Raw genomic sequence first — 17,430 nt, forward strand, 5'->3', positions numbered from 1 at the left:
CAAACCAAACCTGGGTGTCTCCGACCGCTGAGCCGTGAAAGCAGCACAGCCCCTTCTCTGCAGGGCTGCAGCTTCCCCAGAGCTCAGTGTCCTGTCCCAGAGGCACCCTGGGCCTTGGGGTGAGCTTTGCAGCCTGTGCTGGAGGCTCTGAGCTGAAGGCTGAATAACCTTGATGGCCTCATGCAGCTCCCCACATCCAAGGGTGACAACCTTCCCAGGGTGGGACAGGGTGACAAGGAGAGGGTGGAGTTCAGGATGTTCTCACAACTGAAGTCCATTGTGGGGTCAGTGATGGGGATGGGATGGAGGGACAGTGTGACCAGTGGGGCAAGCATTTCACTGGGGACATGGGTTACTGCCTCTCCTACGCCACAAACCCAGCTCCTGCACACACCCAAACCCCATTTTGCCTCCAAAATCTCCACCTTCTCTCCTCCTGGCCCCTCTGTGCTGGCAGCCAGGAGGATATCTAAAGAAACAGGCCATGACTGGGGATGTTTTTCAGCTCCTCTCACCTTCTCCCCACTTCTCTCCTGCCTGCCCTTTGTATCTGGGGAAATGCCATCCTCCCTGCCAGCTCTGCAGGAATGGGGGGTTCCAGACCATTAGCCAGAGTCGCTGGTGATTCCAGCTGGCAGAGCAGGGAAAAGAACCCCAGTGAAGCCTCTCCAGGGGACTGCTGAGCACTACAGGGACAGCACAAACCCCCGGAGAGAACAGAGAGGGGCAACCAGCCGGAGGAGGCGAGCGGAGGCAGGAGGGAGCAAAGGAGGGCGGCTCAATCTGCTGCTCCAGGCAGCCCTGAAAACTGGGAGGCGTTTGCCAGCTGGGGTACACGGGCAGGAGCCAAGGGCTGAGCCCAGCTCTGCACACCCTGCCCAGAGCCCAGCCTTTGGCTTGGAAGGAAGAAAATGATCTGCATCCCTGAAGAGGGGCAGGGTCGGTGCTGGAGGACCTCAGGGGCTCGGTGCTGGTGCTGTGCCGCTTTGGCAGCGCTGTGGGAGGGATCCTGTGACACGCTGGTTTAATTCCAGGTCAGAAAGGAGCTTGTCACTCTTTTCTGCATTTCATTTTGCCCTCGGAGGTCAGCAGTGGAACTGGGAGAGACGCCGAGGGAGGTTAATTAAACCCTCCTGGCAGGGTGCTTCCTTCCAGCACACATCCTGCACTCCCGACAGCCTGGGAGGAGCCGGAGCGGGGACACGGCATCTGCTGCCTCATCCTTTCAATCCACCTCATCACAGCTCCTCTGCCAGGTGGGGCAGAGGGGGGCAGAGGGGTCCCTGGCTTGGGGCAAGGGCTGCTTGATGATTTCTGTGCTGGCTCATCTCAGCCTCACTAGAGATAGTCCCACCAGGACAGACCCTCCAGCGCCTCTTCCAGCAGCAAACAGCCCATGTGCTCCACCAGAGCAGTGGCAGCAAGGGGTGAGGGCCCATTTCCAGGTAGAAATGAAGTCAAACCCCCCCCCCCCCCCCCCAGCCCATGTGCTCCACCAGAGCAGATAGCAGCAAGGGGTGAGGGCCCATTTTCAGGTAGAAATGAAGTCAAACCCCGCCCCCCCCCGAAGAGATATTCCCCTTTCATTAATGTAGGTATGTGGGTAGGAAAACTTACAGACCCCAGAGCAGGGGCCCTCTCAGGAAGTTATGCTTCCAGAATAACTGTGCTGCCCTGCACCCAAAGCTGACTTGTTGCAAGGCTGTTACCATCATCTTGCTGCAATATGTGTGCAGGGTGGTGGGGGGGTCTCAGGGACAGAAATGGGGTCCTCTGGCTCCTGAGGCAGATTGGGGTCTGGGAGTTCCCCTGAGCCTTGGCCCTGTGATGGGATGGGATGTGGCAAGCAGCCACCAAGGCACCTCCACGGGATGTTCACCCCATCCATCAAGGAGCTCAGGGAATACCACAGTGGGGACAGGGTGGGATGAGGGGTCCCCACCTCATTGCACATCAAAGGCATCACTCCAGCACCATGCAGAGGGGACAAATTCCCCACTACACAAGCCCTGCTCACCTCTTGCCTTCCCAAAAACACCCTCAGTACTTACCTCGAGCAGAGAGCTTCTTGGTGTTGATGATCTTGGCCGCATACTCTTGTCCTGCCAACACCTTCACGCATCTCCGGACGATGGAGAAAGCGCCCCTGAGAACGGGAGAAGCCAGAGGTGAAGGGCTTGGTGTAGGAGCAGGCACAGCTCAGCCCTCGAGTGGCTGTGGGGTGAGGGGCTGCCACAGGCATGGGAACTAGGATGGGATGGGGGTAGGAGCTGACTGGGGCAGGGACTTTTGCAAAACCTGGAGGGATCTCAGCCAGCTTCCCTGCACCACTGTCCTTGAAGAATGATGGGAGGAGGCACATGCAGACCTAGAGAGGAATGTGGGCTTCTCTCCTCCATACTCCTCTGGGACACCCCAGGCACTGTGCACTTTTCCTCCTCTTCCTCCTGGCTTTGCCCTACCTGTTGCCAGGAGGGAAGGGGCAGTGATTTACAGGAGGTGCTGGTTCCCAAGGGAAACCGTGGTGGCTGCAGCTGCCACGTAGCTCTCGGCCACTTGTGTGTGTTCTAGACCTTTCAGTCACAGCAGGACTTGGCAGCTGTGACCAGTGCCAGATTTCCCCCCGTCACTGCAAAACTGTCACCCAGGCAGGGACAGCCCAGGGGACCCTGTGAGGATGGAGCCCAGCTGGACAGGGATGGATGCTGTTGCACCTTGCACATGTGCAAAGCTCTCCTGGGGTCTGGCAGGTGAGCGAGCACGAGCTTGGGACACTCCAAAGAGTCCTGTCTGCCCTGGTACCCCCTGCCCCAAGTCCTGCCGGCTCGGGCACTGCCAGTGCCGGCGCAATGCTGGGAGCTGCAGCGCTGCAATCACACACACATGCACGCTCCAGCCCTGCTGAGCACAACCTTTGTGCCAGGTTCCTGCCAAACCTCTCCAATCGTTAAAACAACAACTATCAAAAGCAATCCCACCTCCTGCCCCACCCTCCCCCACTCCCCTTCACCCCACTCCAGCTCCCTGCCGAGGAATAAAAGGCCGCGGGCTGGCGGGAGCGGCGGGTAATTGATTTTAGCGGCGGGGGCGGCTGGAGACGGGCAATTTGGGTTTGAATGTGATTTTTAGGAGAGCAGGCGAGCAGCGGGTGTGGAGGGATGGGGATGGAGCCCCAGCAGAGCTGGCAGCCCACGCGCCCAGCGCGGAGCATCGCTCACGGCACGTGCCAGGCAGGAGTTGGGGGAAAACATCCTGGTGCTTCCCAGCTTCCCCGTCCTGCCATTTAATCCTGGCTGCTGAAAGAGCTGAGCTGTTAATATCCCTGAATCCTGGGGAGGAATTAACTGGAAAGGGTGGGCGAAATGCTTCATATCCAGCTTGCCGTAGGTAGGCAGACCAGAGCTATTGGCAGTTCTGTGGTCTCGCTCTCTTCATCCTGCTGGGAACCCCACACTGTGTAGGGTTTGTGGGCTCGTGTGGATCCCCGGGACTTTTCTTCTCTATGTTTTTTATCTAAAGACATGTGTGATGTTTCTGTAGTGGCAGGACAGTCTGCAGCAGAGAGTGCAGCAAGCAGGGATGTCCCTCTGCCCCAGCTCAGGGTTTCACTGCAGAACCCAGCATGAGGCTGGAGGGCTGGGGGTGTCCCAGACCCACTGGAGGCTGGGGACCAATGGTCACTCCTGGTCTCAGTGTCCACAGCCACTTGCTCACCTATTTATTGGAATTGAGCAGCGAAAAAGGGGGAGCCATGGGAAGCGGATGTTTTATTCCCCCATCTGCATTCCTGGCTCTTGGCTCCTCCAGACCTTCCTAACAGAAACCAAATGTCTGTTTGTGGTCTGTAAAGCATAAACAAAACCCTGTGTGCCTGGAGGGGGGGTGGAACATGGAGCACTGGATGCAGGTGCAGGATACCCAGGGAGACAGTGTACTTGCTGTATCCCCATCCTTGTTCCACTTGGGTCCTTCAGTGGGTCTGCATTGGCCAGGAGCCCTCCACATTGGGTGTTTGACCCAGTTCATTGGCCAGGGGCCCTCCACATTGGGTGTTTTACCCAGTTCATTGGCCAGGAGCCCTCCACATTGGGTGTTTTAACCAGTTCATTGGCCAGGAGCCCTCCACATTGGGTGTTTGACCCCCAGCCAGGCTCTACTCCCTGTGCCGGGCTGCTCCCTTGCTACTCAGTTCCATGTAGGATTTTTCCACCCTAGGGGGGAAAAAAAACCCTTTTCTCCATCTAAATACATCATCTTCATGGCAAAGGCAGCATCCCCTTCCACACCAGGTGCTCATGGAGCACTGCAGGCACTGCTGGGGGTGCCAGGCAGGGAGCTCAGCCCCCCTGTGCTGCAAGAAACCCCTCTGGAAGGAAGGAATCATGTCCTGTTCCCTGGCCATGGGCAGCAGCGTGTCCCTTTGCTCCCAGGACCATTTGCTGGGTCTTTGGGTGGGGATCACCCCAGCCCTGGTGGCAGCTGATGTGATCTCTGCCTGGCTTGGATGAGACAGCATGTCCCAGTATGAGCAGGGGACAGGTACATCACCTTCAGGGCCATGGGTACAGACAGTGTCCTTGTCACCTGGCTGGCTGCCCCCGCAGGGTGATGTTGGACCCCCAGCCCAGCACAAGCCCTGTCTCTGCAGCCCCGAGCGCTGGCACTGCTGAGCCCCAGCCCTGCAGCCTCTGTCCCTTGATCCCTGGGCCAGACATGACCCCATGCCTTGTCCCCACGGCTTTCCCCACCAGCTCAAGCAGTGGCTTTGCCACCAGGATGCTCCGCTTCTCCCTTTTTCACACCTTCCCTGCCAGTGCCCGGCTGTGCTGCTGCCACCCTCCCTCTCTTCAACACCTCCTCCTCCTCCGAGGCATTTTTTCTCCTTTCTAGAGAGAAGAGTGTGGGCTGGGGATTTTTTGTTCCTCCATTTTTATTTTTTTTTTTCCTTTTTAATAAGCCCCCTCTCCTGCAGCTCCGGGAGCGGAGGGGCTGATCCTACGGCTCGGCACGGTAATTGTCTCCAGCCTCTCCCTGAACCTGCTGCGGGGGCGGATTTGGAGGCGCCGATGGAGCTGCACTTCATGTTTGTCCTACTCCGGGGGGCCGTGGGCAGGATGCTCTCCCTGTCCCCCCCGCTGCCCCCCGCCCTCCGCCTGATTCCCTCCTGCAAGCGTGGGGGATCGGAGCAGCCCTTCCCTCGCTCGGCTTTGCGGGGGCTGCCGCAGGAGTGGGTTTTCCCCGGCTCCGTGTCCCCCGCTCGGGACAGATGTCCTCCCATGCTTGGGAGGTGCAGGGATGTGCCGAGGGCTTGTGCCTCGCTGGGCAGACCCCGCAGATCCCCCTCCCCATCTCTGCCTGCCCCCAGAGCCGCACCGTGGTGCTGCCATCCGGTGTGTGGCATCTCAAACCCCACCTGCCCGGCTGTCAGGGTGGGTGACAGCCGAGCAAACGGCAGAGAAACAGGCTGGGTGCAGCAGCCCGGCAGCCAGACCTGCCAGCCGGGCTGGGGACACACCGTGTGCCCCACAGCAGCCCGCCCCAGTCCCTTGGGGACAGCAAACTCAAGGTGGACCCTCTCTGCTCTGAATCCTTGCAGGACGCTGCTCCCTGCCAGGGTCTGGTGCGGGGAGAGCCCTGCCAGGACAGACCCACCCGACTGGCACCGGGAGCATCTCTCCGGAGGAGGAACGACTCTTCCCAGCTGCCGCAGCAGAGCAGAGGTGCGGCACTTCGTCCTGATTTCCCTCTCTAAGCCCATGAAGCAGAAATCTCCCCGTGGGAAACCGCTGATTTTTGAATGTGCCAGGATGTGCTGGAAACCATCCCAGTGGAAAATCCCCAACCAGCCCCACAGCAACTTGGCTAACCTGGCGAAGCCCCTAACTCGGGAATACCTCAGCGCTGCTGTTGTAGCTGCCCTCTTCAGTGGATGGAAGAGCTGTGGGATGCACCGAGCTGGGGCTGCTGCCCCTGCATCACCCCGGGACTGGGGTGGTCGGGGGCGATGCTCGTAGGGGCTGGTGAGCTGCTGTGCCAGCTTTGCTCCTTTATTCCTTTTAAAATGCATCTGTCCAGGTGGTTTTAGACCACAGTGCCGGGCAATGCAGGCAGCCCCTGAGCCTGGGTGCTCAGCCCTCCAGTCAAAGCACCCACCCAACAAAGCATCACAGCCCAAGTACCTCCAGGAGCCCTCCTGGTCTTCCCTCATCACTCCTGGCCTGCAAACTCCCCTCCACATCCCCACAGCCACCTCTGCCCAGCCAGAGCCCCACAGCCTCACCACAGGCACAGAGCAGCCACTGCCTCATCTGCCCATCCCCTGCCACCACCACGAAGCCCTAGAGCCCTGAAAAGCCAAGAAAGGTCTGGAAAAAGCAGGTCCCATATCCCACCTTGCCACCAGCTCCCCGGAGGGTGCCCATCCCCCTGCCTGCATTGCCAGCTGGGGCTGTCCCCGCCACAGGGACCCACTCCCCAGCCCAATCCCATGCTTCCACCAACCCCTCTCTGTCACCCTGATGCCACAGGGACGGGTGTGAATGTCCCGGGACGGTGGGGAGTCCATCTGCCTCCACGGAGCTGCACTTGATAGCAGCACCCCGGTGCCACAGTCTGGCTGGGGAATGTGAGCAGCACTCAGCCCAGCCAGCACAAAGTCCTCCCGTCTCAGCCTCTCCATTTGCCCATCTCTGCCCTCTCCCTTCTCCCTCGCCCCCGTTCCACACGCCCACGTGCATGTGGGCACACGCTCAGGCGCAGGCTGCTCTGTGCCGGGCGATGCGGGGCTGCGGGGTCGGAGCATCCCTGTGCCCAAGCATGGACAAAGCTTTCCCTGCGGAGCACAGGCACCCTGAGCCCACCACCACGCTGCCAGCCACTCCAAAGGGACAGTGGCCACACGGCCCAGATTTACACACCGGCTCCAAAAAAAGGCACAGAAACCAAAACAGAGGCACATGCCTGCTCACTGCTGCGCCCGTTTGTAGCCACACGCTGGGCGGGACGCAGAGCATCCCTCCACACGGGGAACCTGGCATCCCCTGCTGCACCCGGGGGTGCTCAGTGCTCCCCAGGATCCCCTCGATGGGCAGAGGCAGCTCTGTTTGCATACACACACACAGATCCAGGCACACACGATGCCACCTGGACCCGAGGAGCTGAGCCCTCCCTCGCAGGAAAGCAGGGTCAGACAGGGCTATGGCTCACCCGCACTGGGACAGGGGTGGGGAATACCCTGGATCTTTCCAAAAGCCACCAGGATTCTCTGGGGGCTGCCAGGCAGACTGGGTCTCCTGCAGGTCTGGTTAATCCCCAGTGAATCCCCACAGATAAATGCCCTAAAGAAATGTGAAGGGTGTCCACTGCTTTGGCATTCCTCCTCAGCTGTCCTGTCCCTCCTCCCGGCTGAGGAACTTCCCAAGGGAGCTGGCAGCCTTCTTTTTTGGGAGCAGCTTTTCCATAAGAGGGGCAGCCGAGCCCTTCCCAGGCAACTCCAGACCTCTGGGGTGTCCCAAGCCCCCAGCCAGGCACCCATCAGCAGCCCCTGAACTCAGGTAGAGACAGAGAAGCAGGTCTGGGGCTGGAAGATCCCATCCTCACTCGCATGCCCTCTCTGATTCCCACTGCATTCTCCCCGTGCCCATCTCCTTTCCCTCATCTCCAGCAGTTCCCAGCTCCGCTGAGTCTCTCTCCCAGCCAGGGCACAGCCCCTCTCTGAGCATCCCAGCCCCATCTCCAACTTACTTGCCCAGTTCCTCAAAGAGCTGGTACTCCTCAGTGAAGCGATTGCAGGTGATGGTGGCCATCCTGAGGGGCTGGAAATGCTCCCTCCCAGTGCGGAGTTTGGGGCAAGCAGCTCTCCTCTCGCTCCCTCCCTCTCCGTGTGCTCCCGGGGCTCTCTCCTCGCTGAGGTAAATAAGGGAATATATTTGATTGACAAGCCCAGAGATAATGATGAGGGCAATTTGTCTTCTCAGCTTCACAAGCCTTCGTCAGCATCGCCGTCCCCATGGTGACCACCGCTGCCAGAAACGCCCTGTTTCTGTTGCCGGGGCAACTGCTTCCCAAACCCGCCGCCCTCCGTGGGGACCAGGGCCCTGCTGGGACCCGGCCCGGGGGCTGCCCGGGGGTCACCCACCTGCTGCCGAGGGGGGATGTCTAAAATATAACTATTAATGGCAAATTAAAGGCTGTGGCAGTGGTAAAATAATTGGGGCAAAAAAGGTTTCCATGGAAACCGTGGTTTCCATGTTGCAGGAGGATGCTGTCACCCCAGCAACTGCTTATCCCCCCCCCCCCAAAAAAAAAAAAAAAAAAATACAGGCCCTGCTGCTACCTGCAGCAGCATTCCTGGGGGCCCTGGGGGCTGTGGGATGGGGACACGCTGCAGCAGGAGGGAGCAGGTGCAGCAGAAGTGTGTCAGGAGAAGCTGGAGAAATCATGGCAGGTCCCCAGATCCCCACACCATCCTGCCTTCAGCCAGGATCCCCAGAGGGGCTGGCCCTGATCACACTGCAGGGGAGGGCTGGCTGCTCCCCACTGCCTGCTTTGCACACTGTGTCCCCCAAGGGCCCTGGGGTTCCCGTGGAGCAGCTCCTGAGGGTCCCCCCAGACAGGGATGAGCAGCCTGGCCTGAAGCACAGCTAGAGGGGAGCAAGGGGCTGTGTCCAGGGTGCTGTGCCCCTGGGTTGCCCAAGCCAGGGTAAAAAGGGGGAATAGGAGGAAGGTCTGGTCCCCCAGTCCTCGCACTTTTTGTTGCTGGGTCTCCTCTCTGCTGTGCTGAACATAAGAAAGCACAAAAAGTGCAATAAAAGTGGAGTTGTGAGGTCCAAAACCTCAGGAAAGGGGTTTCCCTCTGAGTCCCCACCAGCCCTCACTAGGGATCCAGCAGCACCCCCTCTGTCTACACCACCCCTTGCACTTTCCACCTGCTGACTTCCCCAGAAGAGCTTTCTACTACACTTTTATCCCAAATCTGGATGATTTTGCAGCAGCAGGGCCCTCCTCACAACGGGAGAAGGGACTCCCTGTGCCAGCTGGGAGAGCATTGCCTTTGGCAGCTGAGATGGATTGAGTTCCCTTTCAGGCTGACATGGAAGGGTTAAAAGGAAAAGAAAAGGTTCTAACCAGACAAAAATAGGGAGAAATCTTTGAGAGGGGAGAGAGGAGGAGCAGAGAGGGAGAGAAGAAAGGAGGTGGAAGTGGAGGAGGACAGCAAGTGGCGGAGTGAGGAAGAGGAGGGGGAGGAGGAGAAAGGTCTAATGGCTTTTCCATTAATTGCACCATTACCCACCTTCATCCCCCCTTGCACCCCTGCATCCAGCCCCCCGCTCCTGGCTGGTCCAGGGGACCCTGCTGGCAGAGCAGGGACTGATTCCCAGCCATGGAAGGGCACAGGGATGGGGCCACAGTCCCCAGGGGCTGATGACCTCCAGACCCACGCTGGCCGTGCCCTGGCATGGGCAGAGCACACCCGGCACCCTCACTTGGGCTGCAGGCAATGCACATGTGCCATCTGTGCCCCGGGGACACGACAGTCCCCAAAACGCCTCCAGGCATCTGCACAGCTCCTCCCCACGCTGCTCCCACAAAAAAAAAGGGGGTTCATTCCCCACCCCAGGGCTGTGCCAGGAGGTGGGGGGCTGCCATGGGGGCCGGTGCATCCGGATGTTTATGGGAGTGCTTTTCTCCTCCAGCATTTTGCTGCCAGCCCCCAGCAGCTCCTTGGAACCCTAGAGGCAAGAGCAAGAGCCCCCCACTCCCAAGACCCCCTGGCTGCCCGTGGGCAGCTCTGTGCCCCTGCCTCACTCCCACCTCCCTCCCACCTGCGCTGCTGTTCGTGTCCCCGTGAGCTCCGCAATGTGACCTGCCCCCCTCCCGTGCCCACCCCCACACTGCCACACGTGCTCAACCCCACACGCGTGACTCTGCGTGCTCCCGGAGCCAGGGGGAGGGATCTGTCCCTTCCTTCCCCCCGAGCCCCTGCTGCAGCCCAAACCCTCACCCGGGCAGGGGGTGGTGGCACAGTCCCCCACCTGCCTCCCTCCCCAGGGTTCTCCTGCCTGGCAGAGACACGGCTCTCCAGGAAAAGTTTCTCCCTCCCTGCTCTTCCCTCTATTCAATTTTTTTCTTTTTCCTCGACGTTTTTCCTTCTGAGGGTAAGGGGGTGTCAGACTTCTGCATGCTGAACATGCTCTGCTTTGCTGATAATGCTTTCCCAAGCAGGAACTGCTGTGTGGTCCCAGTCCTGGGTGCCTGGGGACAATCCAAGGGGAGCAGGAGCTCTGGGTGGAACCTTCCACCTGTGGGCTGGGGGCTCCCCTGTAGGGGGGAGTAGTCCCAGTCCTCTCCCAGAGGCCTCAGGATATTGTTAGGATGGGTCTGTTCCCAGCCATCCCAAGATTTGCTCCTGCAGGGCTTTGGGAGCCATGCTGCTCTCCTGCTGCCATGCTCGGGTCTGGCCACCTGATGGAGACCTCCATCCCCAGTGCTCCTCTCCATCACTGGGCTGGCCTCTCCAAAAATGCATCCTGCTCTCCACGCCCTGCTCCAGCTGTGCCTGCAGAGCTTTGGTTTCTGCATCCCAGCACGGGGCTGCCCCAGGGTAGGCACCTGAGGTTGGATGCTGAACCCCAACCACACGGGATGGGCAGCTCAGGATGGATCCACGTGTCCTGGGGGGCTGCAGCAGGTGCCCCTGCCCCCAGGGGATGGGGCTTGCAGCAGTGCCTCACACACCAAACCAGCCAGGCTGCCAATTACACACTGTAGAGATCCCAAAATTACTGGGACAGTTTCACATGCAAGCTGGGGTCTGGGGGATGCTCAGTTGCTGTCCTCTGGGAAGCTGAATTTGGGGTTATTTTTAGATAAGATTATAAATACTGTGGTGAGGAGAGCTGATTTACATTTAGGGCTGTGTTTGCAAACGTGCCCTGTCCCTATGGGCCCAGCACTTGCTCCTGCAACCACAGGAAGGTGCTTTAGGCTGAGACAGGGTGTCCTCAGTGCCACCCGCTCCCCTACAGCAGGGTTCATAGGCAAAAACCCTCCTGGTGACATGTCCATGATACTTGGGGACACTCAGCAGGTGCCATGTGGCTCCCTGGAACCACTGTGCACTGGATCTGAGTAGAGGAACTTGCAAAACCACATGTCCTCAGGTCACTGGCATGAGAAAGAGCACAAGTGTCCCTGATGCAGAGCACCTTCTGAGGTGCCCAGGGTGCTCTGCCACTCTGCCACTGGGGCAGTTTGCTGGGATGCCCATCCCCTGTCCTGATTCTGGGCTTCTTCCCTCTCTCGGGTGGGAGTTCCCTCAAGGCTGGAGAGCCTCTGACGTACCCCCAGTCCCGCCTGATGCATCCCATCCCTATTCCATCCCCGTCCTATCCCACTCCCCTCCTCTTCCCAGCCCAGCCCAGCCCAGGCCAGCCCCACCCTCCTCTTATCCTCCTCCCCATCTCTATCCCATCCCAACTCCATTCATTCCCAGCCCATCCCCTTCCCGCTCCAGCCAGCAGGCTGGAAACAGCCCGGGTGGAGACAGCCGGTCCAAGGCTGCAGGGGCAGCCACCACCCCCCTCCATCCCCGAGGGTGCATCCCCTGCCCTTCCCTCCCAGCGCCCATCCTACACCAGCTCCTGGGGCTTGCCAGACACTTTCAAGGGAGGTTGGGAAGGAGGGGAGCCTCAGCCTGTTGTGAAAACACATCTCCCGGGTGCAGGGAACTCCACCGCCTGAGCATCTCTCCAGCTGCATTAACCCCTTGGCAGCCAGAGCGTGCACACTGTCCCAGGAGACTCCAGCTCTCTGAAAACATGGGATTTTGGCACATAGCTGTGTTTTTCCCAGCACAGACCACTAATGAAAATGGCTGTGATGAGGAGAACACGTGGCAGCAGCTGCATCTCCTTTCCCAGCCCAATGTTCAGACACAGCACAGCTGGAATCAGGGGTGAAGGACAACTGCTGTCCTCGGGCTGGAGGCTTTGCTCGCTCCAAGCACCCAGAGATGCTCCTGCCTACTCCTCCTCTTTGTTTTCAGGGACTAAGGTTTTCCTTCAGCTGTTTCTTCTTGCAAAGATTCAGAATTCAACTCTTTTTAATTAAAAATACAGATGACAGCAGATCCACCACTGTGGCCAGGCTGACTGCAAACCCAGCATCAGCCCAGCAGATCCAAACCTGGAAAGAGGAAGTGTGACCAGATGAACATTTTCATGGGGATGTTAGTAAAAAGGGAAGGGAGAAAGATTGAGCATCTTTTCATGGAAATTTCCATTTTTGAAGAAAAAGAAAAGAAAAGAAAGATTAAACTTGGATGCGTTTATGTAAATATGGAAATGAAAGCTGTTTCCCGAGCCTTGTCACCACCTCATGTCCAGCCTTGCTCTCCCATTCCCTTCAGCACCAACTCTCCTTCAGCTAATATTTGTTCCCAAGCCCCTGCAGCATCACCCCCTGCTCTCCCCTGGCTTTGGCTCTGCCTGCAGCAGCCTCCTCTTCTTCAGCAAAGTGTTGCTTTATTTTCAGCAACTGCTTGGCTTTGCCAAATGGCAGCCGGTGCCGCAGTCCCGCTGATGGTGCACATCCCCAGGGAGCAGGCTGGCTGATTTGAGGTAGTGTGAGGATGTGGAGCATCCTCTTGGGGCTCACCTCCACCCAGGCGATGCCGTGGGGACCAGTCCTCTTGGAGCAACATGCTAAGGGAGCAGGGATGGAGATGGGGCTGATGGAGGAGCTGGGTCCCCTCTGAACCCTGTGCTAGGGATGTGCCTGCAGGGATGCAGGGATGCAGGAGGCAGCGGGGTGGGATGGCACAGCGATGGGCGTGCGCGGCGCTGCGAGGATGGCACACACGCTGCCACACTCCAGCTTTTCAAACTCCTTCCCAGCTCTACAAGAAGAGGCCTCCTCTCTTCTGCCTTGCTGTCAGCTGGTTTTTTTTTCCTTTGTTTCTACAGAAAATCCCAATACCCCCAAATAATCCAGCTAAGAGTAAGAAAAAAAAAAATACAAACATGTCATTTTCTTCCCATCCTCATCCCTCTCTCACACACGGGGCTTGAAAGAGCACTGAAAGGTATTCAGTGTGCACGCTGCCAATTGTCACATCTTTCAATGACAGATTTTAAATGAATGTTATTTTGCAAGGGAGAAAGAGAGGGGGGAAAAGAAAAAAAAATAGAAAGCCCACACTGCTCATCCAAGAGCTGACAAGTCCTAACGGGCCTCATTTTCCAGAGACAAAAATAACTATTTTCAAAATTCACAGCAGGGCCTTCGCCTACACACGCTGCACCAAGAGAAACCTGTGGGGAGAAATGTAAAACACATTGTGTAAATGGAAATGCACCATGCATCCAAAACGATTTTGAAGCTATTTACCCCCTTCCATCCTCGCCAGCTCCCCTGCGAGCGCACGTATGCGCGCTCTCACCCCGCCGAAGGCGCGGGGGCCCGGAGCTCTGCTGGCTTCCCTGGCCCCTGGCGATGGGATGGGCTGGCTCCCCTCAGCAGCGGATGATGGGGAGGTGTTTTCCTCCCCACGCGTGCGCTGCTGGAAGAGCAGTGCCCATCTGCAAGGAGGGGATGTGGCGCGGTGCTGGCAGGCGGGAGACGTGCCCATCATCCCTGTTCCCCACCACGGCTTCAAGTCCTGCAGCTACAAAACAGCAGATCAGCTTCTGCAGAGACCTTCTTGAGATCTTCCCTCTGCCCCAGGTTCAGCAGTGGGCTGTGGGACAGGGACAGCTCCAGCACTGGGTAGGGGCAGACAGGGGTGGTTGTCTGGTTGGATGCGTAGGATTCATAGGGAGGAACAGGGGTGCCTAGAGGCTTGCACATGAGGGGGGTGTCCAAGCAAATTTTGGGTGAAAGGCTCTGCTCTACCCATGTCGAATCCACTACCAGAGCCTGGAGCAAACCAGTCTCCCAAATGGGGGGCCAAAGACAACCACCTGTCCTCTGGGAGCATCCAACCATGCCTCCATGGGCCACAGATCCTCACCAGGGCTGCTCCCAGCCCCCCAGGGCAGTGGAGAGGGGAAGCCATAGCCCCACATGAGGTCACTGTAGCAACATGACTTAGTCCAGCCACAGTGATCTCAAGTCTGACATCCATGGTCAGGAATCCAGCCCTCCACAAAGAAGCAATGTGGTCGTGGGTTTGGGGGAGGCCCTCAAGTTCCCAGAGCAAGAGCAAAGGTTGCAGCTGCTTGGCAGTAGGCTGCAAGCCAGGAGCAAATAGAGGGAAATGGTGAGGGTTAACGTGAAGGCAGAGCCCCCATGCCTCCTCCTGCCCTTTTGATGGCCAGCACTTAAAGCCAAAATTGGCTGCAGAATCCTTGACGAAAGAGTCTCTCTCTTTGGAAGCAGCTGTGCAGGGCCAGCCCAGCTCAGCACAGTCATTCACCACCACCAAGCACCGCAGCAGACACCACATTGACCTTCCTCACCCACGGGGAGCAACTCCCTGTGGCCACCACTCCAGCCAAGGAGAAGTGTTTTGGAGTGAGCCCTGGAGCAACGGAGAGCAAGAGAGCACTGGCCACCTCCCTGGCTGTCCTTCTCCCTCACTCCCATCCCACGGCAATGCAGTCCAGAGCTCCACCCTGGCCAGGATGGGTGGATGCTGGGGGAGTGTCCCATCAGATGCGGTTGGACATGAGCCTGGTGTTCAGCTTGCGGAAGAAGGAGCGCAGCTTGCAGATCTTGCACTTCTTCTTCTTCTTGTTCCTGCTTTTCAGGGACTCCCGGCTGCCTTCCCACTCCTCGCCATCATCTTCACTGGCCCAGGGTCCCCAGGCACCGCCGTTGAAGTCTGGGTGAGCCCGGGGGTTCTCCGCAGGGTACCGCACCGGGATGGCCGTCCGGTTGTAGTGCACCAACCTCATCAGGAGGGTTCTGACCACGTCTGGGCGCTGCTCTGAGAGGTCATAGCGCTCGTAGGGGTCGGCAGTGATGTTGAAGAGCCACACGGATTTCCTCAGGCCATCAGTGAGGCGCTCCAGGTTCCACCAGCTCCCTGGGAAGTTGGTCAGGGTCTGTGGGGGTATCCAGTCACTGTACCCTGGGTCACCAGTGAGGAGTTTCCACTCCCCAACCCGGATGGAAGCTTGCACAGCTGTGTTCCAGATGCCGAAGCCATCCTCCAAGGAGCCGTACTTGGCATGGTTGTACAAGGGGTCAATGTTGTGCAGGATTTCGGTGCGTGGTGACTCTTTGCCCTCACTGATAGCAGGCCAGACATCATAGCCATCCAAGCCTTGGACATTGCTCAGGTTGCCCCTGGCCAGGCTGACCAGAGTAGGATACCAGTCTGTAATGTGAATGAGCGCCCAGCTTGTCCGACGCTTGCGCTTGATCAGGGGACTGTGCACAAAACCAATGCCACGCACTCCCCCTTCCCAGTACGTCCCTTTGCGACCCCGTAGTGGCCAGTTGCTTCCCCCGGAGAAGGTCTGCCCGCCGTTGTCCGTGGAGAACACGATCACACTGTTGTCATAGTACCCATACTTCTTGAGGGCCCAGGTGATGTTCTTCACCGCCTCGTCCATGCAGGTGACCATGGCCGCGTACTTGCGGCGGGCGACGTTGCCCATGGAGCGGTAGCGGTAGATGTACTCCTTGGGAGACTGCAGGGGCGTGTGCACCGCTTGGAAGGCCACGTAGATGAAGATGGGCTCCTTGGGGCTGTGGGAGGCCAGGATCTTGCTGACGCGCTGGGCGTAGAGGAAGGTGGAATACTTCCCGCTCTGGTCCCAAGCCACGTCCTCCCCCTCGTGCAGGTCGTAGCCGCAGACGTCCGGCCCGTCGCAGTTGTCATAGGTGTAATAATCCACGTTGCCTGTCAGGGAGCCCAGGAAGGTGTCAAAGCCCCGGCGAGTGGGCAGGCACTCCTTCTTGTAGAAGCCAAGGTGCCACTTGCCCACCATGTGTGTGGAGTAGCCGGCTTCCTGCAGCTTCTGTGGCAGGGTGACCTGGTCGAGGGGCAGGCAGTTGGGCTGCCGAGGGCGGATGATGGAGTGCTGCAATCCTGTGTGGATCTGGTACCTGCCAGGAGGAAGAGCCAGAGAAAAGCAGTGGTGATGAGGAGCAGCACTGGGTGAGGACATGATGGCACTTCATGTGTTAGAGACCCAAAACAAATGCAGATTTCCATGTCACCCAACCCAACCCAATGAAGCAAGATCCAGCCAGGGACAGGGAGCTCCTCATCTGTCCGTAAGTACCAAAAGGAGATGCAAAGGACAAAGAGAGAGGCTCAGCAGACATCTCACAAAAATGCCACCATCATTTGTCCCACTGCTGCCAGCCTGGGGAGGTGGCTGGGCTGGGTCAGGGCTGGGCAGCACAAGCAAGAGGGTTCACAGTGCCCCACGTGAATGTCCCCATCATCTCTGTCCTCCCCTGCTTTGCACACCACAAAGATGTCTGGGACCCCTCAAGAACCATCAGAAGAGAAGTGAAGACTTTGCTTGGACCCTGGTGGGCTCCATCACCCCAAGGCAGTAGGTGATCACATCCATAGGCACCTCCCTGGGCCCATCCTCAGCAGGAGGTGGTCTGGTGGGATCTGCCTCCTACAGGGAGTGCTGACCACACAGCGCTGCTCCAGAGAAAGCCCCACCTATCCTAGAAGGCAGAATGGCCCAGGATAAGGGGACATCTGACTGTGCTGCCATGGGAGAGGGCAATGGAGCAACATCCAGCCTGTACTGGCCAGTGCACTGAACACGCATGCAGACAAAGCACAGACCAAGGGCCTCACAGCAAATCTCCAAGGGACAGTGTGTCAGGGACTACCTCGGGACTCAGCTCCTTGCCCAGCACCAAACACCTCCTGACTAGAGACCACCCTCTCCCAAAGTAACATCCATTACCCAGCAGCATCCACATTTTTGCTCTTGCCATGTGCCACTATTTATCCTGTGTGGAAATCAACTATTCACCTAGGAGGCTTTCTAGAGAAATCCAGATCTGCTGGAGGATCTCCATCCTCTGCCAACACACCAGGGCATCACTCTAGCAGCAAGTTGGGGTTAAGCCCCCTAAGAGAAGGGACCAAAGAGGGACATGAGTAGGCTGTGAGCAGGCACTGGCTTACCTGCCAGTTATCAGCTGGCTCCGGGACGGGGTGCAGATGGGCTGGATGTAATAGTTCTCCAGCTTCACACCCTCTGCTGCCAGCCTGTCCAGCGTCGGTGTCTGGATATCTGAGCCATGATAGCCGATGTCGTGGTAGCCCTGATCATCGGTCAGAATGAAGATGATGTGGGGAGGCCTGGGGAAGGTGGGGGGCAGTGATTTCTCCATGGGGTCTGTGGCCACATCGGCCACCAAACTGGGCTTCATCCAGTCCCAAGACAAATAGCCAAAGCTGAGCAGGCTGACGAGTGAGAAACCCGTGAGGGCATAGACGGCCAT

General features: G+C 58.3%; 2 protein-coding genes across 2 annotated transcripts in view; both read right to left on the minus strand.

Moving 5' to 3' along the window:
• Nucleotides 1-7,805, minus strand: part of CAMK2A (calcium/calmodulin dependent protein kinase II alpha) — a 32,842-nt gene extending 25,037 nt beyond the window's left edge. The window contains exons 1-2 of the mRNA XM_041482215.1: nucleotides 7,744-7,805; nucleotides 2,052-2,146 (exon numbers count right to left, since the gene is read on the minus strand). Of these exons, the coding sequence (XP_041338149.1) occupies nucleotides 2,052-2,146; nucleotides 7,744-7,805 (157 nt within the window). The remainder of the gene's footprint in view (nucleotides 1-2,051; nucleotides 2,147-7,743) is intronic.
• Nucleotides 7,806-14,651: 6,846 nt separating this feature from the next.
• ARSI (arylsulfatase family member I) lies at nucleotides 14,652-17,430 on the minus strand. The gene is made up of 2 exons (XM_041481916.1): nucleotides 17,111-17,430; nucleotides 14,652-16,056 (listed from the first exon to the last, which is right to left on the minus strand). The coding sequence occupies exons 1-2, from the start codon at nucleotides 17,428-17,430 to the stop codon at nucleotides 14,652-14,654; spliced, it is 1,725 nt and encodes a 574-aa protein (XP_041337850.1).

This window comes from Pyrgilauda ruficollis, unplaced genomic scaffold (assembly GCF_017590135.1).
Source record: "Pyrgilauda ruficollis isolate IOZ18807 unplaced genomic scaffold, ASM1759013v1 scaffold57, whole genome shotgun sequence".
In the NCBI taxonomy this organism is placed as follows: domain Eukaryota; kingdom Metazoa; phylum Chordata; class Aves; order Passeriformes; family Passeridae; genus Pyrgilauda; species Pyrgilauda ruficollis.

What these genes read in the sequence shown, in the direction of transcription:
- ARSI (XM_041481916.1), bottom strand. Translation starts at nt 17,430, where the DNA reads ATGGCCGTCTATGCCCTCACGGGTTTCTCACTCGTCAGCCTGCTCAGC. An exon ending in AGCCAGCTGATAACTGGCAG is followed by an intron (nt 16,057 to 17,110) that starts GTAAGCCAGTGC and finishes TCCTCCTGGCAG; the next exon opens with GTACCAGATCCACACAGGAT.